At 47.5% G+C, this 21,264-nt stretch overlaps 1 protein-coding gene and 1 pseudogene across 3 annotated transcripts; one reads left to right on the top strand and one right to left on the bottom strand.

Moving 5' to 3' along the window:
• Positions 1 to 2,093: 2,093 nt before the first annotated feature.
• On the bottom strand, positions 2,094 to 7,612 carry lipg (lipase, endothelial; the record flags this gene model as incomplete). Of its 2 annotated transcripts, XM_079222018.1 has the most annotated exons (10): positions 2,094 to 2,828; positions 3,250 to 3,354; positions 3,462 to 3,689; positions 4,044 to 4,164; positions 4,311 to 4,553; positions 4,704 to 4,922; positions 5,029 to 5,140; positions 6,056 to 6,235; positions 6,317 to 6,504; positions 7,534 to 7,612. In XM_079222018.1, 10 exons carry the CDS (start codon positions 7,610 to 7,612, stop codon positions 2,816 to 2,818), a joined length of 1,488 nt encoding a protein of 495 aa, XP_079078144.1. In that variant the 3' UTR covers positions 2,094 to 2,815. The 2 variants fall into 2 exon arrangements, with proteins under 2 accessions (XP_079078144.1, XP_079078145.1); XM_079222019.1 differs by lacking the exon at positions 6,056 to 6,235.
• A 2,621-nt stretch (positions 7,613 to 10,233) lies between these two features.
• Positions 10,234 to 20,875, top strand: LOC306740164 (E3 ubiquitin-protein ligase KCMF1-like; annotated as a pseudogene). Its single transcript, XR_013771263.1, has 8 exons — positions 10,234 to 10,246; positions 11,080 to 11,276; positions 13,244 to 13,411; positions 15,253 to 15,392; positions 16,662 to 16,763; positions 17,676 to 17,856; positions 18,938 to 19,256; positions 19,335 to 20,875. The product of XR_013771263.1 is annotated as an E3 ubiquitin-protein ligase KCMF1-like (transcript).
• Positions 20,876 to 21,264: the final 389 nt, after the last annotated feature.

Raw genomic sequence — 21,264 nt, 5'->3', positions numbered from 1 at the left:
GCCGACCTACCCCGCCTCTTTGCCGTTGATCCCCCAGGGCGGCGGCCGGTGGGGCGCTCGAGCCAACGTCCCAATGTGGGCACCGCCGCCCTTTAATCTGCAAAGGCACGTGGCACCCGGGGGTCACCGGCAACACCAAGCTGCTGCTGCGCCAAACGGCCTGGAAGAGAAGATAAAGACGCTGCGTGGGGGTCCTTCGGAAAACAAAAAGATTTCGATTCACACCCTCGTCCAAGCTCATTTGTCTTCTGCACTCAAAAAGTTTATTTTAAATCTCTTTTAATCATGTCATTCCACTACACCGGCTTTGTGGTGACAATTTACAAAACAAAGGTTTTTTTTTGTCTGCCAGGTTTCAGTTTTAATCTGTTTGTCAGTGTAGTTCACCTTATTTTTGGCGGTACTTTCCAAATAAACCACATTGGGGTTATGGCACACTAACAGGTGTGTTCTGCACGAGAGATCAGCTTAGTATTTTAATAAATGTATGTATTATTGTAACTGTACTACCAATATACACAAACCACTTTCAGCATCAGAAATTCCAATAACTTAGATAAAGTTGTCATCTATGAATTTTGGTTGTGCTTTTCTTCATCTTTGGATCTGGGATTGTTCCTTTAAATAAGATATCCGGCAGAGCCACCTACCAAGAAGCGGGTTCACTGAATTGGGTTGATAATTGCTAACTGAGTCCCAGAATTTGCCCAAATATGGAATATGGATCATTGTACAAAGACCTGTGCTGCGTGTTTGTCAGAAGTATTTTAAAACCCTTTGAATATATAAAGGTTCTTGTTGGCTCTTTTAAATAACCTCCAGCGAGTGTTCTGGATGGAACCATCCCACCATTAAAGGGTTCTCTCTCTGTGGAATATTTCACAGATGGTCTAGGCATATGTTGGGTTCTCGGTAGTACCTTCTGAAAGGTAAAGGTTCCACTAGGAACCAAAAGGTGTTGCCTACACTATTAATACAGCGCTAACTAGCTTGGCATTCTGGTGGGTTGCCATGAAGAAGTTCCAGCCAGAGACCTGGAAGAATCTTTCCTCGCCAACAAGGCGCTGACTGAGTCGTGGTTTGTTATAAGTGGGTGGCCGATGGCATCAGGGGGGTTAAGATGCGGCATGAAACTGAAGTGAGTCACCAAACCAACACTGGGTGGTGTGTTTTAGTGCGGCGGCCACGGCAGCTCCAGACGGGTGGGGTTACTGTAGGTCATTGTGTTGGAAGATATTTACAACCAGAGAACATACCGAGAAAGAAGCTGAAGGCGTGAGTCATTTAAGCCTCCAGCTGCTTATACTATAACTCAGACAACCACCTGATGTTCAACGAATAATTCTTCAGACACACCTCTTACTAATTGTGCAAGTATTCCAGTGTTGCATGATGGGGCAGAGGATGGTGTGACCAGAAATTTGAGTTTCTGTGATTCAGTTTCTCAGGTATGAAGTTCAAGTTTGCACCAACAAAGGTAAAGGCACACATTCCTGATTTATCACCGCTCAACCAGAGGAACACAAAGGGTTTACTGCGTGCTGAAAGATGGGTTTACTTTGGAATGATGAGTATTATGCAAAGTTATAACGCAAAGAGTAGAAGGGGAAAAGAATAAGCAGATTTCCTGCTAAGACAAGAGGCACTTCGGAGGCAAAATTGACAATGTAGAAATAGAAAACCCAGAAGACAAAAGGTTGAATGCCATTTTAAAAGTTGTCCTCATTGGTTCATCAAGGAGTTTAGAGGCCGGAACATGTTCCTCAGGTCGAATGAGCTTTTGAGATGTAAAGATTGATCAGATTTACGTCACGTCGGTTTAAAAAAAGAAGTGCTGCTGGTGTGCAGGTGATGAAATGGTGGCGGTGTCGGGTTTGCAAACTAGTCTCTTGCATATTGCAGAGAAAACTCCTACGGGGTTTCTCGTGTGACCGAGCATGTTGGCAAGTAAGTCGTTGGCTTAGTGAAGTGTCAAAACGGACAGGAAAGTGGCCAATGAACACCTTTGATGGGTTAAAATGTAGAGAATACTTTCTCCACTGGGATTAATAAAGCACTGTAAAGAAATAGACAAGCAAAGGCAACAGTTTTCTACAAATAACAGGTAAATTTATTGTTTTTCAAAAAAGTTATTTACATTATATACATAAACACACCCCGGAAATAAGCCACAAACAGTAACACTATACACAAAGCCTCAAAAAAGGTCGTGTGCAATGAGATCTGTCAGTTAAACAGTGTATCAGTAATCTCTCAGCAGAAAGGCACACTTCTGGGTCACAGACAAACACATAAAACACCATACAGTACATGCACACAAATACTGCATCTAGGAGAAATGCATTCAACATATGCTTCATTATGGGATGTGCTCAGATAAATAACGTTGGTCTTGCAGTGCTTGCATTTTCCTCATAAATAAAACTTATTTTAAAATGTACAGTACAGCGACTACAACTGCTGGCGCATGTCCACTGGCACTAATCTGTATTCTACGTCACTAGTCCACACAAGGAACGTTCTGCTGCTCCTCCTTCGGGTCGTCTTAACACATTTCACGACAGGCCCCTCCCTCGCTTTACAGCCTCGCACAGCGTTTTATTTCTCGACTCCAGAAACCAAAAATAAAAACCTTCCAGGTGCATTTTCGGAGTCCAGTTTGAGCCCCTCTCACCGTGCGCTGCTCAATCTTCCTTCCTCCTACGAAAAAAAAAGTGCTCACATAAAAAAAAAAGGGAAAGCGCAGGTGCCTCTCCCTGATCCACGTTGGGTCCCCCATGGTGATGGTGCATTGGTTGTTGGAAGCAGACAGTTGTTACATGGCCAGCCTGTCAATGAAAAACAGGTTTCATTTAGTCGGACTAATCGCACACATCTTCTACCTTAAGTTACACAACGTTCATACACATTTCCATGACCAAACATTGTGAAATCTCTGTGTTTATAGTGAGTAAATGTAGTATTTAAACTAACAATGAGAATATAAAGCATACAGTAAACCTTAAGACACGAATGAGACAATAGTTTGATTAAAAGAATAAACATTCATATAGATTCCTGCTTATATTTTGAGCGTCTTTCTTTTAAAAGCATGTTAATTATTTTTTTAAACTCGCCGTAAATGAATATAAAAAGAATTCCATGACTTTTCCAAAACTTTTGGGATTTACATTCTCCCCCCCCCCCCAAGGACTTTTCCAGACCTGGAAATAACCATTTAAAAAGTCAAGAGTCCAGAGTGTTTCGTACCGTTTTCTTGGCTTCACTTCCCAGCCGTCACGACATTTCGTGAACGTTATGGAGTCCCCAGGGGAAATTTCAGTTGTTGAAGGATCTTGGGCGCAGAACGTAAACCTGTGATGATGTCAAAGAAGAAAAAAAAAAAACACATCTCCGTTAACATTTGTCAAGGAAAAATTATTCCTGGTGTCTAGACAGCGGCTCCTCAACCCTCTACTTACTTCTTCTGCGTTTCCCCAGCTTTCACGCGAATCCTCCGGATGGCCAGCACGGGTTTGGTCGGCTTGGCGTTCCAGGCGTAGATGGACTGCTTGAAGCTCTTCCACACAGAGTACAAGGACTCGCTCTCTCCTTCCCAGCTCAGACGGATCTTCAGCAGGTCGCCAATATCCTTCTCAGTGAACACCAAGAAGGTGTTGGTCAGGTTCAGACCGATGGTCTCATCGTGGCTGCACACAAAGGTCAAGCAAACATTTAAATTAGGCTTTGAAGGGTCGAGCGCAGACAGAAGCTCAATCTGCAATGCCTCGCCAACTTATTGCCGCGTCATGCTTTTACGTAGAGGGTTGTGACAAAGACTTCTATGGGACTAACTGAAGGGGGATGGAGCTCCTCCTCCAGTGACAGCTTGCTGTCCATCACATTACTGGCACTGTGAAAAGGTCAGTCCAAACTAAGTTCCAGGTCCAAATTTATATCACAGGCAGTCCGCGTGCTTCTAAATATCTCAGCCACTGTAAGCTGCACATATAAGGGAACAGTAGACAAGCACTTGTGGTTTTAAAAAAGGAATTTTAACTTACACGTCGACAAAGATGTTTGCTGTGTCGTTATGGGCTCCGTACAACTTGACGTGGAAGGTGGGATCTGCGTTGTCCGCCTGTTTCCTGTTGAACACGTGCATCTTCATCTGGTAGTGGTAGCCTGAGAGAAGAAGAACAAAGAGTTAATGTTTGATGGGGGTAATCGCGTACAGTAGTAGTTCACACCGGCCATGTGCAGAGGCTGAAAGATAAAGAAACTATGCGATTGCGTCACTCGAGGAAGTAAACACTGTAGATAAGCCTCACCTCCGAAGGGCATGTCGGCACGCGTCTTCAGGTACATCTTAGTGTTGCGCCTCTTGCGCATCTTGCGGGTGTTGTAGCCGATGTTGTTGCAGCGGTTCTTGCGGCAGCTGAGGCAGATGCCCTTCTTGAAGCGGTCGGGCCCGGTGCACTGGTAGGCGAAGCTCATGTGGTCCTTGCTCATCAGGGAGTCGACGAACAGGTGCACGGCGCGCTCGTGCTCGCACTTCATCACCTCCATGAAATCTAGAGGAGAGAAGGCAGATTAGCCGGGGGATGCAGTTAAAAGATGACACTGAAACAGGATGAGCCGTATAAACATCCTGGTTTAACTGGTCCCTCTCGTTGTGGACAGCTGGGGTCCTCAAACAAACGGTTCGCTTCTTAAGCACTTACTTCCAGCCACTGCCAACACGTCTCCCAGCGCACATCCGGGCTGCACGTCTCCGCCGTTGGGGTAGATGTCAATGTCTCCGATCGGCTGCTGGATCCCGATGCTCACGCCCAGAGCCTCGCGAGTATACGTGTGCAGAACGTCCACGAAGTCGGCGTCGTCGGGGGAGAGGCGCTTCCGCTCCTCCGCGCCCTCGAACATCGGTCCGGCTGGGTCTAGGCCTGTCAAGGACACACAATAAAAAGCAGGACAATGAGGCGACGTCGAAGAGTTTTTTTTTGCAGATTCATGCTGCTCAAAAAGAAAAGAAAAGAAAGACAAACGTACCAGTGATTCTGCCGATGGTCCCGCGCACGAACATCCCAGCGTAGCCCGCTACGTGGGCGCCTAAACTGTAGCCGATCAGGTGCACCTTCTCCAGAGGCAGCTGCTGCTCGTCCTGTTGGGGAGGGAAACGTTTAATGAATAAATAAATACAAGTTGCGACTCTCATCAGCAGCTGCCTCCGTGAACACTGAACAACTCCTGGATTTCAGCCAGTGCGAGCGGCCGTGCCTGCAGCTGAGCCAAGCTCAAGTTAACCCGGACAGAGACGACTGGCGGTCGCTTTTCATGCAACAGCGCCTCCACCATCTGTCTAGTTTGTCTCAGTGAAATACTCTTTGTTCATGTCTACAACCCAGTGGCAGGGTGCCTGAGTCGCCGCTCAATTATGTGACAGTGCTCCTGAAACCGGAGGAAAGAAATGTTGCCTTTGAAGGTACCAAAGAGACGCCGAATACTAAATGTGATGACAACAGCTTGATTTCATTCTTGGTATATCGTCTCAGGGCGTCTACAGCTGACATTAAGTTAGCATGGATGTTTAGCATAACATGTCACCTCCTCAAACACGTTTTGGCAGTTCAGTCACGCTCAGAGTGGGTCGTGTGATCCCTTGAATCGCTCAGCAGGGAAAACAGGGGGGGGGGGGGGGCAGCTTTTATGGATTTGCAGGTGTTCGGCTGCTCTTCTGGCACAGAGCGTTGCAGACTTGGCTGCCTCAGGTGACGCACTACACCAAAAGTAATACATCATAATAACAGGGTTCATACACCTTTTGACCAATGATCTCCATGACCAAACATTGTGAAATCTTCTACATGAAAAGGTGGGAAGATGTATTATTTAAACTAACAATGAGACGCGTATGCCTGCTTATATTTTGAGCACCTTTCTTTTTTCCCCCAGGCATGGAAATAACCATTTTAAAATGCCATGACCGTACGAACCCTGTAATAAGAAACAGGCACGCCAAGAGGATTTACGAGACCCTGCACACTAAGAGACACCTTCATGAGAGCGAGCTACACACCTGGAGCCAGTTGATCATGCCGGCGATGTCGAGGCCGACGTCGTGCGTGTGGTTGACGGCGTCCGGGTACAGCTGCTGAGCCATCGCTATCCAATCCACCACCACCACGTTGGCCTCGCTCTCGCGCTGCATCAACGCAGACACCAGCTTGTGCATCCAGCTCTCGAACATCCCACTCATCTGAGGGAAGACAAGAGTCAGTCAGCGTTCACAGGTAAGCTGTGAGAGGGGAAGTGCAAGAAGAGTTCCTCTGGTACGAACCGTCCAGCCGTGGATGATGAAGATGGTCTTGGCTGTGGCGTTGAAGCCACACTCCTCCAGACACTCCTTCTTGCCGGCCTGCAGGTAGCAGCCCTCCTGCTCCAGATCTAAACTCTTCCTCATGTTGTACCGGACGCCGTGCAGGGCCACGACGTCTGTTGGAGGTTCATCCGATCCACCGACTGCACCTGAGGGGGATTTAAGGATGTTATACTGCATGTGGAGGAGGGTCAGGTATACTGCCTTTATGATGCATGCAATATATGAAGGAAAAAACACAACATGGGGTTTACAGTTCAACACCATTTAAATGGCTGCTGTTGAACTGTAAACCCCATAATGTGTGTTTTTTTTTTATGTGGGTCGAGAGCCAAGGCACTTGCTTTGTACATGCGGCACAATAACGCAGCTGGCGCAAGTCGAACCTCAGCGCCGCTCATTCTTTATCTCACACACACACACACACACACACACACACACACACAAACACACAAACACACAAACACACAGCTGCAGCCAGCTCGTGTAATTACATCCGACTTCAACGCGCAGCCTCGAGGTGGAAACGGCTCAATTGATGCGCGGGACTGCTGCGAGACGCCGGTGGTGCGCAATGCGCAGCGGGGGGGTGCCGACAGACAGTCCAACGTGTTGGCAATGGAGCCCGAAATGTTGGGCTTGATTGGGTCAATTAATTAATATAAATTAACTCGACACACGTTTGCTAATGGGGCCACACAATGAGAAAACCGGGACCGCCGGTGCGCGGTAAAACGTGGATTCAGCGGAACGTCGCCCCGTAGAGACGTGGCGCGCGTGTGTGTGTGTGTCCGTGTGCGTGTGTGCCGCATTTTGCGTCAAGACTCCTGTGGCTCCCAAAAAAGGACACGTCGCAAGTCTTGTGGCATAAATCCATCCCGGTTCTTCTGGCGCACTCTGCCCGCCACTCTTATTGAGTGATATTCCCCAAATAGCCTAAAATAAATATTTATATATAAATTTAGATTACTCGAGCGGGGATGGTTGGTTTAAAAGAAAGTAGTGCGGTTCCTCCTCCTTGCCTCTCTCCATTCATACCGTTCCCACGAGCGCATGTCAGCCCTACTTGCTCCACACCTGGTGTTTAGGAGTCTGACACTTCCGTTCGAGCAAAGAAATAATAAAAAGCAAAATCAATAGAAATGAATGAACAATGGATTGGGGGGGGGGGGGCTCACCTTCGAGAGCGGCTGCGGGAGAGAAGAGCGCGGCGGCACACTGGAGGAAAATCCACAGCAAAAGGGCTTCGTGACTCATTTCTCAGCCAACAGGCGAGTGTGGAGGAATTGAACGCGTCCTGTGCGTTGTTGCGGGAGTGGCGCGCGGGGTTTAGGTCCTGCGGTGGAGCGAGAGCGAGGAGCCGAGGGGTGCGCGTCCGTGGAAGCGCCGCGCGAGAATAGTGTAAACTTGCTTGCGAGTGTCTCATTAGAGTTTTAAATAGTTTCCCCCTTCCCAGTCAGCTGATCATCGGCTGATCTATCGCGCTCCTCATTGGTCAAGCCCCCGTTTGTTTACGTTAAGGGGCGTGGCAAAGCTGAATGAAGTCGTAGTAGGCTTCTCACGCTGCGCGTGCTCTGGAAACCCTGGTGGGGCGTGACGCGCGCCTCGTTAGAGAGAGAGAGAGAGAGAGAGAGAGAGAGAGAGAGAGAGAGAGAGAGAGAGAACGGGTCCAGTGACTTATGTTGCTAGCAGCCAATGAGCTCTCACTCTAGTTCTTTATTTTTATTATTATTATGAACAGCAACAATATCTGACGTGAGAAACCCACTGACCCTTCTGAGGATTGATGGGGAAATTTAAAGGCTCCGACCCATGTGTGTGTGTGTGTGTGTGTGTGTGTACGTGTGTGCGTGTGAGTGTGTGTGCGTGTGTATGTTTGTGTTTGTTTGTGTGTATGAATGTGTGTATCTATGTGTGTTTGTGTGAGTCTGTGTGTGTGTTTGTGTGTGTGTTTGTGTGAGTTTGTGTGTGTGCGTGTGTATGTGTGTGTTTGTTTGTGTGTATGTATGTGTGTTTGTGTGAGTGTGTGTGCGTGTGTATGTGTGTGTTTGTTTGTGTGTATGTATGTGTGTGTGTGCGTGCATGTGAGTTTGTGTGTATGTATGTATGTGTGTGTGCGTGTTTGTATATGTGTGTGTGTTTGTGTGTACGTGTTAGTGTGTGTGCGTGTGCATGTGTGTGTATGTGTGTGTATGTTAGTGTGTGTATGTGTGTGTATGTGTGTTTGTGTGGGTCTGTGTGTGTGTGCGTGTGTGTGTATGTTTGTGTATGTATGTTGTGTGCGTGTTTGTATATGTGTGTGTTTGTGTGCGTGTGTATGTGTGTTTGTGCGCGTGTGTATGTGTGTTTGTGTTGTATATGTTTGTATGTTAGTATGTGTTTGTGTATATGCTATTGTGTGTGTGTTAGTGTATATGTGTGTGCATGTGTGTGTGTTAGTGTGTGTATATTTATGTGTATGTATGTGTGCATATGTGTATGTATGTGTGTACATGTGTGCATATGTGTGTGTGAGTGTGTGTGTGTGTGTGTGGTTGGCGTGCTGCCAGACCATCAGCTTAGCTTCACCGACCGGCTTCAATTGATGAGGCGAAGAATGGGCGCACTCACTCACGCAGGCTCTCGCCACAAGAACGTCACAATAACGCCTCTGTTGTGTGTTCATGTACATCAGCACCCGCTTCCCTTTCCCTGGAAGAGCCGGGGGGGCGGGGGGGGCGGGAGGGGGGCACCTGCCATCGCGGTGAGGTGTGTTTCCCTCGCGCTCTTCATCACTTACCTACACACCTCTAGACTGCTGTTCCATACATGTCTCTTGCTTTTTGATACATTAGTATGAACACATTCTTAATTTTGCAATGCAACATCCAACATTGTCACATGTAACTCTCATACTGCCTGGGGTGCACACAGGGTGCCGTGCACACAGGGTGCCGTGCACACAGGGTGCCGTGCACACGGGGTGCAGTGCACACAGGGTGCAGTGCACACAGGGTGCAGATGGTGGTTCATGTTATGTACAATGTTTACTATCACGCTCATATTGTCTGGACTGAGAGGAACAAATGAGTCGTATATGTGACATGTGCGTGTGTGTTGGACGTGTGTGTGTGTGTGTGTGTGTGTGTGTGTGTGTGTGTTGAACGTGTGCGCCGACACAATGCCGGTCCCTTAAATCAGACCTCTCACCAGCTTCACCGTGACTTGGCAAGAAATTATAGAACGTTTTCAGAAAACCAGCATAAGAAGGAAGGAGGGTGAGGCTGCAGAGTCCAAAATATCTCGTCCTATTTTTACCCCGTGCATGTATTAATATCCACACTGCATGTTTTCTTGTTTTCTTTTCAAGCAGAGCAGATACACACACACACACACACACACACACACACACACACACACACACTCTCACACTCTCACACACACACAGAGCAGATGGTGAATCTCCAGAGGGCACTGGAGTTCAAGAGAGGAGCTGATGACATGCAGCGGCATGCAGAAAGAATATGACATGTACTGTACCTGGTACACGAGCACACACACACACAAACATACACACACACACACACACACACACACACACACACACACACATACCCAAAAACACACACATTATCATACACACACATACACACACACAACATACATAAACAAACACATACACACACATATACATGCTCACACAAATACACACACACACTCACTCACTCACGGACACATACACTCACTCACTCACACACACACACACACACACACACACACACACGACTCCAACTACCTATAAACTTCTCATTTAAATAATGAGAAGGGGGGGGGGGGGGGGGGGGGGGTAGAGAGAGAGAGAGAGAGAGAGAGAGAGAGAGAGAGAGTGTCCCTTCACCATGTCCATCAAGTGTGACCTGTTCCCAAACCTTCACCTGTAAGGTGTGTGTGCCATGAAGCCAGACCAAGGTTTAACCTTTTTACAGCTATTCTGTATTTGTGTGTATACCTTACATTATGTTTTCTCCCTTTAAAAAAAAAAAGACCTGTATCTAACATTCCTTTTGATTAATTATTATTCGAATGCCAGTAAGAAAAATCAAGGAGTTTTTGCTCAACGTTTAGGTGATTTAAGTTAAACACATGACATGTAGGTACAGCTATTATATAGTCGGTATACTCTGAGTGTGACATGATATTCAGGAAGACTATATTTGTCTTATGAGCTATGTTTGATCTCAATTCTATATATTTTCATTTTATTTCAATGCTGCCTCCCAGTCAGTCCCCTACAGAACACATCGTCTCTTTTACAGAAATGGAGCATCAATTAACAGGAGTTCACATCTAAATACCTGTTCAGAGGGATGGAAAAGGAACTTTTAATGAATACAATTGTCCTGGTTTTGAAGGGACCCGCTTCAAGGTCCCCGGGGGGGTCACCTTCCAGCCTCTTCCACAAGTCTTTTCATCTGTTTTTATTCATTTATTTATTTGTTTTACTGTGTTTTATTGCACCATCTTTTAAATGTGTATTTTATGATGTTTTCTTAACTGTTCTAAAGTTTTTTGGCCCCTGTTATGGCCAATTTGGTTTAATCTATGTGTCTCTCGACTCCTGTACAGCATTTTGTGACCGTTGTCTGTAATAAGTTCATTATAATAAATACATAAATAAATAAATAAACTTACGTCTCAGCGCCAAAGCTGAGACAACAGCGCCCCCTTGTGGTCGGTGGGAGCAGCGCACCGAACAGTGACACAGCAGGAGGAGGCGGCGGCGGAGGGGGGGCGGTGATCCAGACCGGATCCTTCATGAGGGAAGAGGCCAGGGACAGCCAACCAACCCCGGCTTCTCTTCTCTAATATTATTCTGAATTTGCGAGCCAGGGAGCCCGAGCCAGCGGCTGCGCTAGTATCCGTAGGATGTCCCGTCATGAAGGTAAGAACACACGGCGGCGCGAGCAAGCCGGGATTTGTGCTAAAAAAAGAAACCGTTGACAGAGTGCTAGCTAGTTAGCTAGCCGACAACGTCTTGTTTTGAAGCCCATCCTAGCTAACGGTCGCTGCTGGTAGCAGCAAGGTTGAGGTGTAATTTAGTGTTGGGCGCAGTATGGCGGACACAACAACAACACAACAATGTGTGTGTCAAAAACAACGGACCGTGCGGTTGACATGTATGTTTTAGGGAACGTGACGTTACACCAACCGGCGTTACGGTGACCAAAACAACGGTGTGACATGTAAGCGGAAGAAGCTAGTTAGCTAGGTGTGCTAGCTAGCTCGCAAGCTAGCCCGCAAGCTAGCTGGTGATGGTTATGTGAGTGAACGTTGAGGAGCCGGGGAGCGAGGGGGAGTGCCGCGGAGAGGAAACACATGAGAGCGGCCAATCCTAGCTTGTTCTAGCCTCCTTCAGAATGGAAGTTGGCCTTTTTTATTTATTTTAGATTCCACTTTTCGCAAGCTAACATTTAGCGAAGCGACACTAGACCCCCGTCCTTGTGGCGACTCAACCTTAACGGTTTGCTGTTGGTGTCACGTGAACGTTAGCTAGTGAGCTTCACCGGCCGGTGGGAAAAGAAAGAAGTTTAGCTCGTTAGGCGACGTCTCCCCGCCGCTTGTCTTTACGTGTGGGTCAACGGGAGCTGCCTCATTCGTTGGATAGTTAACGTGCAGAGAAGGTTAGTCGGGCCCGAGCGGCCTTTACTCTCTCCGTGTCCCGTGTTGTCAACTTCGCCGACATATTAATGCCGGAGGTGAAACGCGGTTATCGTCTGTGGGCCGGTAACGTTAGCGGGACCTGAGGCTGTGAATGGAGGCGTGAGGGACTGGAGACAGCCCGGTGTCATACAATACACCGGGACCTGCACGACTGTCCGAGTCAATCAAGACCGTCTGGTTTACCCCACGTGACACACACTCACACACAGACTGCTTTCTGAATGAGCTGTCTGGTGTGAGAGTAGTTTTATTAACAGGTTAATGGAGCAGGCGTTAGAGGATTGCAACATGTTGGAGTCCATGATGCAATAATACACACCGCCTTACCCTGTGAGTTTCTACTCCATGGTTATTTATTTCTAGGCTGTGGACGCTAAAGGCACTTGATTTAAATACAAGTTTGAATGAAGCCTTCTTTTTTGTGTTACAGACGTGCACCACTTCAGTTTAGTTTGTATAGCCCAAATTTACAAATTTGCCTCGGAGGGCTTTAGCATCTGTACACATGGAAACTAGGGGCGAGGAAGCATAAAGCCTCCCGGGATGAAGTAGAGTTAGTAATGTGCATTGAAGAGACATGAATTCATCCCGAAGAGGAGAGAGAGTCAACACACCTCACCTGTGTCCTTCACCACCGTGACGATAAAACCACAACTGTAACACTTGTCATATAGAATATTATGCGAGCACAACACTACAATAAGAGTTATCTCACGGCCCTCAATTAAATTCCTAACATCACCGTACGGATGCGGTATTTATCGTGGGACTATCTTATTGGATTGCGTGTTCTGTCGACCGCAGTCATAATGCCCTTTTTTTGCAAGCGCGTAGTTACTATTCTGTTAGAATTATACTGCATAAGACTTCATTAGGTATGTTTTTGACTTGAGTAAAAATGTGCAGCGTGTATTCATTGTAAATCATTCATTGATTATAAGAAACGCATCTCCAGATTAGTTTTGATGCGACTTGGTGATGGACATCCCAGTTAAACCATCTAATGCAATGCCTAATAATAACAGAGAATACGTAGTAAATATCTTATATGAGCGACATGTGTTTGACAAAAATAATCCTTCAAATATGAAATGATAAAACACTGTATTTACACGTTTGTTATGTGCTGTGTTGATCAACACAAACAAAGTCTACAATGTGTAACTTGTCTTTTCTCTCCCCCTTCAGGCGTGAGCTGCGACGCGTGTTTGAAAGGCAACTTCAGAGGACGACGGTACAAATGTTTAATCTGCTACGACTACGACCTGTGCGCGTCGTGCTACGAGAGCGGCGCGACCACGACCAGACACACCACAGAGCACCCCATGCAGTGCATATTAACCCGAGTTGACTTTGGTGAGTGGAGTCGACGTTCGCATCAGGCCGATCATGAGCAGGGGGAACGCCGAAATATGGAAAGTGTGAATGTTAGCCCACATGAGCTGTCTGTCAGTCAGTGTTGTGATATGTGTCGCTGTGATTCATGCTGTTTGGTAACGCTTCACCTCGAGGGTGATGTTGACGATGCACTGGCAACCGGGCAAGAAAATACGGATGTTGAACATAAACAGAAAGCATCTGTGCAGTTCAGAGATAAACCCGCGACCCGGACCGACCGCATCTATGAACTGACATTGAGACGATGAACCACTTTGAGAATCAGAGTGCTTCTGAGTCAGATGTTATCGTACGCCGGGTATCAACAATGAGCTATCGAAAATAATAAGTGCCACTTTACCTGCATCTAGCGGCGGTGTGTGTGCGCGTGGTACGATGGGTGCTGGACCAGTTACAAGACTGTCGTGGCAGAGTATGCCAACAACAACAACAAAAGGAGAATGAATAGCTTCACTTGCAACCAATCTGGGGGTTTTATACAGTGATTCACAAATGATCAAGAAGAGATGTTCTTGCCGTGTCATCATAAGGATCAACTTCTGATACTGGCAGTTTTTGGAAACCACCCTTCAGTGGCTTTAATAAGTTAAACTGGTACATTGTACGCCGGCTAGGCTGCTCCCCGATGGCAAAGCAGTGATTGATGTGACCCAAACCGCTTGAGGAGTTTTTGGGGAAGTTATTAGGCTGCTTTATCTCTCCATGAATAACCGTTTGTTGTGGCAGCAATGGGGATTGAGGTAAACTGTAGTTAACGATTTAATAATTGGTGGCTTTGATATTACTCTAGTATCATCTAGTAAACTTATAGTTTTGATTGAATGGACCGTTTCTTTTGCTGTTGGACGACTTTGGCTATTATTTCATAAATTGGCGGCGTGAAACGTGTTGATGTTAATCGTTTCACACGTTGGGAATTCTGTTATACTATCTGTTGGAAAGAAAAAAAAAGAAACTGCTGTTGAAAACACTGTTGTGTTGGAAGCTACAATCAGCTCTTACTGTAGACCGGCGAGGAAAAGTGTTGAACAATCTGCTTTCTTTAAAGCTGCACTATCAGTGTTTTCATATTGACTATGTGTAATGTGAAAGAGCTCACTGGACCACATGGAATTATTACCAAACCCTGCCTTTTTTTTTGCAGCTTTTTAAACGTTTAACTTGTGGTTCAGTTTTCCCGTCGTCACCCAAGTTGCTCACAGCGGATAAACACACAGTTCCTGACCGGCCCAAACACCAAATTGCAGCCGGACATAGTTGGCGAACAGAACGGAGCGTTCGTCAACAAAAGAACCGGACGCGTCCCTTGGTGGAGTTTAAAACCCGAGCTGGCAGGAAAAGTGAATTTCATCTATAAAGTGAACACGAACGCTACTTCAAATGAAAGCTTGTTTGCTCTGTTGAATGTTTGTTGGATGTGTAAATAGGCAGCTGTTGGCTCACACGTTCACCATAACAACTTTATCAGGTGATTATAATATATCAGTGTTGTGTTAACAGCTAGTTCAAACAAGAGTGGGCTTGGATGTGTTTTATTATGAACAGTTGTGTCTGAATTCAACCCACTTGTCAATTCATCTTGTCCAAATTGGCTTCGACGTGACTTTGTGTTTGTTTTACATCCTGGTTAAAATACGGCTTCTCAATCTTAAACATTTCTGCCACTGACGATTGTCGTCCATCTGTGGTCCTGCGTGGGAGAAACGGTGAAATCGCAGCACCCGAAATGGACCCTTTTTAGATTTACAGCCCAATCATTGACGCGCCGAATGTCCATCTTGATCCCCCCCCTCCTGCAGACCTGTACTACGGCGGAGAGGCGTTCTCCGTGGAGCAGCCCCAGGCCTTCACATGTCCCTACTGTGGCAGGATGGGCTACACGGAGGTCTCCCTGCAGGAGCACGTGGCTGCAGAGCACACAGAGACCTCCACGGAAGTGGTAAGTTGGTGCCGTCGCCACACACACACAGAGAGAGACACACACACTTCTACGAAACCTTCACTGGACGTTTGCATGGATCTAAAGACCTGGAGACTTTTACACACCTCCCAGAATGTTTTTTTTTTATTCAGTAAATCAAATCTGTTTCTGAGAATGATCCTCACATTTAGGGGACACTGCAGGTTTTTATTTTCATTTTTAAGTATGCTGTTGAACGTTTACATCTTAATCGTCGCAGTTCAAGCCGAGTTGTGACGTCAGCAAGATGTCAGCAACTCTATTTATAGACGCCCAGCGCTTCTCTTCTGATGGCAGAAGAGCGCTGGTTTGAACTCCTGAGAAAGAACCGAAGCCCATGTGACGCACGCTGAACATTACTACTTTTCTTTAAAATAGATTTTGATTAGTCAAGGTTTATTAAGTTACCACAGGGAGACTACGAGTTTTTTAGTTTGGTAACTTTATTTACATTTTTTAAATATCCAAACCCTGTAGCAAGTCTGCACTCAAACACACTTTTTGCAGAAATATAGTAAAATGCCCGACTATCCGTGGTTTAGGTTTATCTCTGCTGCGTTCAGCTGAAACATTTGACCCATCCAAGGAGGCCAAGGACCGGCACCGGGCTGCAGAGGCAATACATGGAAAACCTGAATAATAAACATAACATTACAGCCTATTTGTGCGGTAATTGCATTGAAAAATCGTTCCTCTCCACGACACGCAAACCACCGATTTGCCTTTTTTTTAACATTCAAATTTTCCATTGAGCCTTTTGAATGAAGCTCTGAATGTCCAGGTGCAAGCGTCCCTGTGTGTGTGTGTGTGTGTGTGTGTGTGTGTGTGTGTGTGTGTGTGTGTGTGTGTGTGGGTAGAGTGCATGTAGTTTAAAAAGACCAACAAATATGAATGGAAGCAACACATGTGAGTGTGTTTGCTCTCAAACAGAAAATGCTGTACAGACTTTATCATTATTACAGATTTATAATAACAATTAACATGTCAATGATTGTCTTTTTTTGGAGATATATATATATATAAAAAAAAAAGGATGCTTGGCAAATAATTCACCTGCTAGTTTTGACTAAGTCAATACTGGAAGTTAGCGAGGCAAATTTAGATTTTAACCATCTTCTCATAGGTCAATATTGCATATGTACAGCAGATATTTGCCGATCTCAGTGTTAGTTCAACAGGACTGGCAATTGTTGACAGTGCGGTGAAGTGTGCCCATATTAACTCTCTCCCTCTCTCCTCGTCCTCCAGATCTGCCCCATATGTGCAGCGCTGCCAGGCGGCGACCCCAATCATGTGACGGATGACTTTGCTGCTCATCTCACACTTGAACACAGAGCACCCAGAGACCTGATATCCTTTTCAAGTAGTCATCCCCTCAGACTTCACCATAACCGGGCCGCCATATCGACTGTTTAAGAAACGGCAAGTTTAGCTTCCGTGTCAGTCAGGTATGTTGCGGCGAGCGGATATCTCGAGTGTGTGTGTGTGTGTGTGTGTGTGGCTTCACTCCGGTTGATCAGGTTGCCACCGGGTTCGATGCAAAGAGGATGAAAGTCAAGAGTTGAGGCCACCAAGTGCGCTCATCTTTTTCTCCTCTTTTGAGAGCGTCTCTCCCAAAAACAAAGGGAAGAAAGCCATGAGAAGTAGTGTTGTGTTTTGCTGCTGTGTGAGACTGGACTAATCCAATCTGGATCGATATTTACGGGGCGCTTGCCCGGCTAGGTGCATCGGACAGCCAGGATTGGAATCGGCATCTTATTCAATCATGTTGCCTTTCCAAAATGCAAACAGTTGTTGTTTTTTTAGATTAAAAATGTCTGAGTTGTCTCCGTACAGCAGCTCCAGGAGCGCCACAGAAAGAAGGATGACATTACATGGCAGCATCTGTGCTTTTGCCCGGCAGGAAGCAGCTGAAACACTCTGTGTGAGTTGCATTCTGGGAGGATCTATTTACGGACCGCTTTTGAATTCGTTCTGTTGACAAAACCAAAGATGCAAAAGTGTCGTTGAATGAAACTGAGGGGTGCGCGGGAGTACCACGACCAAAACGATTGATCGATAGATATGTTCGACAGTTTTATTCATTATTTTAAATAAACGTTTGCTGATTCCAAATGAGAATCATTTAAAAAATGTATATCTTTTGGTCGGCCATACAAAACGAGCCGGTTGCATAATCAGCTCGCGCTCTGAGAACTAATGATGGGGCGTTTAGTGTCGTCGGTTGCGCTCTCGGTTCAGTTCCTTGACGACGAGCTCCACGATGAGTCCAGTGGGGTGCGGCACGTGAGGAGGATGTTCCACCCCGGCCGTGGGCTGGGGGGGCCGCGGGCCCGCAGGTCCAACATGCACTTCACCAGCAGCACCACAGGGGGGCTCTCCACCAGCCAGAGCTCCTCGCAGAGCTCCAACTACAGCAGAGAGGCCATGGACCCCATAGCAGGTCAGTGACACACACACACACACACACACACACACACACACACACACAGTAGACCCATGTGGACACAGCTGCAGAACCTGATGTAGGTCAGACGGCACAGTCGGGTAGAAAACAATTAAATTCAGTGTCACCCTGCTACAACAGCAGGAGGTCCCCCCATATACACACACACACACAGACACACACACACACACACACATAACACACACATATAACACGCTCAGTACTAAATCAAGTCAGGAAACAAATCGCTTCTCACACATACGGGTAGGTTCCCTGCAGCAGTCTGGGTAGTCGGCCCCCGCTGAGCCATAATGAGGGTCCCTGTTCCCTCCTCGCTAATGAACCACTATACCTGCTGGGCCGTTGACCCGGCTGGTTTTGGGTTTGAGCCCAATCGTCTCCCCGCTGAGAGTCTTGAGTTCTTTTGCTGCACCTTTTGATTTTGGATCAGAGGCTCCACGAGGGGAGGAGCTCATAGATTTTAGTTTTTAGGGATAAATAATGTGGTTGACATTTGAGGTGACAAAGCAAATTCTTGAAAAGGTTGTATTATTTTGATCATGTTCCATCACCAGTTTGCTTGATGTGCTTAAAGATCATGTTTCCATGGGAGCTAAAACTGATGGGTCTGGTGGGCTGCTAGCCTGCTAGCCTGCTAGTCTGGCGGGCTGCTAGCCTGCTAGTCTGGCGGGCTGCTGGCCTGCTAGTCCGGCGGGCTGCTAGCCTGCTGGTCTGGCGGGCTGCTAGCCTGCTAGCCTGGCGGGCTGCTAGCCTGGCGGGCTGCTAGCCTGCTAGCCTGGCGGGCTGCTAGTCTGGCGGGCTGCTAGCCTGCTAGTCTGGCGGCTGCTAGCCTGGCGGGCTGCTGGGCTGCTAGCCTGGCGGGCTGCTGGGCTGCTAGCCTGGCGGGCTGCTGGGCTGCTAGCCTGCTAGCCTGGCGGGCTGCTAGCCTGGTGGGCTGCTAGTCTTCATCCTAACGGTGTTCATGTTGCATCTTAGTAGCACGGAACTGAAGTGGCGGTGAAGTGTTTGCATCTGTCACTGAGCTTTCGTCTCTCGTCGCTTTCATCTCGTCCCCCAGAGCTTCTGTCCCAGTTGTCGGGCGTTCGGCGCTCGGCGGGCGGACAGCTGAGCTCGGGCCCCTCTGCCTCGCAGCTCCAGCAGCTCCAGATGCAGCTCCAGCTGGAGCGGCAGCAGGCGCAGGCGGCGCGGCAGCAGCTGGAGACGGCCCGGAACGCCACCCGGGGCGGCGGCCGGGCCAACGCCATCCTTAACACCAATTCAGCCGGCGGCAACCCAAACTCCAGCGCCAACCACAACACCAACCCCAGTCCCAACCCGGGCCCGCCCGACTCCCACACGCAGCAAACGGCACACAGCTCCCAGTTTCTACTCAGCAGGTGAGCGGAAAGCCTGGAAAAGTCACGGAAACACATTAATCACGATGTGTGTAATGAACCCTGCGTTTTGTCTGTCAGGCTGAGCGAGCCGCGGCTGTCGGAGGCGGAGCGGCAGGCGTGCGAGGCCCAGTGGGCCGACCGGAGCCTCTTCGTGACGGAGCTGCTGCTGTCCACGCTGCTGGCCGACGCCGACGCCTCCTCGGAGGAGGACGAGGACGACCGGCACGGCCCGTTGCGGAACTTCGCCGACTTCGAGGCCATGGGCTGCGTGGAGGTCATGACCCTGGACGTGGCGCTGGAGAACCTCAACCTCAAGGAGATGACACCGCCGACCCGGACGGCCAAAGCCGTGGCCAAAGCGGCGCCGGCGAAGAAAGAGCCGCCCGCGCCGCCGCTTTGATGACACGGCCCCGCCCCCCTTCCTCCTCCTCACGCCACCGGGTCGGTCCAACTGCCAATGGATGACAAAAAAGACTGCAGTTCTTTTTGGCTTTGTTTTTATTATTTTTATTATTATTATTTTTTTTCTCAGTGATTGTCATTTCAGCTCTGTCGCGCCCCCCGTGTCTATTACGTTGTGTACATTGAATAAAAGTCGTGAGACGAGAGAATGTGAAGGCAAAGCGTGGTGGGAAAGGAGGAAAAAACTAAAAAAAAAACTATATAAATATATTATAGAAAAATCTTTATGAAAGTTGATAATCAAGTCCACATAACCCGCGTTTCCTCTAGCAGACGAGTTTTCCTTTAAGAGACGAAATGCGTCCCACACACACAAATGCTGCTGTGTATTTATAGTTATTAATTAAAGAAGTGCTTGGATGGTTTACACACAACTTGAGCATGAGCTTAAAATCACCACGTGCCCATTTTTAACTGCACAGTCACCAGAAGGAGTTCTCTTTCTTCATGTTCGGACACACTGTAGAGGAACGGTGCTCTCACACACACACACACACGGACACGGACCGATGGGCGCGTTCGGTTACCTTCATGTCCGGTCTCTCTACCCTCCTTCCTTGTGTGACATCACCTGTTTTGGGTCATGTGACCTTGCTTTATATGGACTGTGGGCACTTTGGTTATGAAAGCATATCCGGTGTCTCATGCACACTACATGCAGACGCTACATGCAGATGCTACATGCAGACGCTACATGCAGATGCTACATGAAGATGCTACATGCAGATGCTACATGACGGAGACGAGGCGGTCTCTTCAGGCCTTTTCTTTTTCTAACACAACCTGCTCTTCACAAGGTTCTCTCTCTCTTTCCCTCTCCAAAGGAAGACCAGGCCGCTACCTTCTCACGCTTCCCTTGACCTGAAATTAATCTTCTCTCCATTACTCATGAACGCAAAGATCGCTCATCATGTGACTTGAAGGAGAGACTCCTGTGTTGCTCTTTCCATTCATTTCTGTCAGTCAAACAAAGCGAGATCTTTGTGCCTCCACTGCTTCCTGAAGAAATGTACGAGTCAAACCACAGGGTACCTTTAGTCTGGAGGACAATAAACATGTTTTGGATGGAAATGAACTAACCCAACCCCGCTCTGGTTTGTGTTTTTGTACTTTTGTTTGTGTTTTTCTCTCAGTTGCTAACTTTTTGGTGAGCATGTACAGCATATGGTTAAAAAATAAAATAAACGGCTATCTTACAGGTCAAGTTCTATCTCCATCCGTCTTGTATCCTCTCCGTGTTCTCCTTCCCGTCAGGTCAGCGCCGGAGAACAGGAAGAACGTGTGGAGGCTGACGGAGGGCCGGAAACGTGGAAACGGTTCAGAAAGGCACCGGAGAGATGAAGGAATACTTTCTTCTGCCTCGTACCGAGTATTCGTAATGTTTGTTTATGAACTGGCCTTCTGTCGTTTTGCTAAAGCGGCCCAGAGGACGCCGCCGGGTCTTCAAGGTTCGGGAGGAAAGGAGTCACGTCTTCTGTTTTTGAAAAGGACTTGAATGTCTGTCGTGGAGAACGTCGGCTATGACATCATCGGGATTGGATCTCAA

The sequence above is a fragment of the Taurulus bubalis genome, assembly GCF_910589615.1.
Source record: "Taurulus bubalis genome assembly, chromosome: 8".
Lineage (NCBI taxonomy): Eukaryota > Metazoa > Chordata > Actinopteri > Perciformes > Cottidae > Taurulus > Taurulus bubalis.
This window is presented reverse-complemented; position numbering and strand designations above follow the sequence as displayed.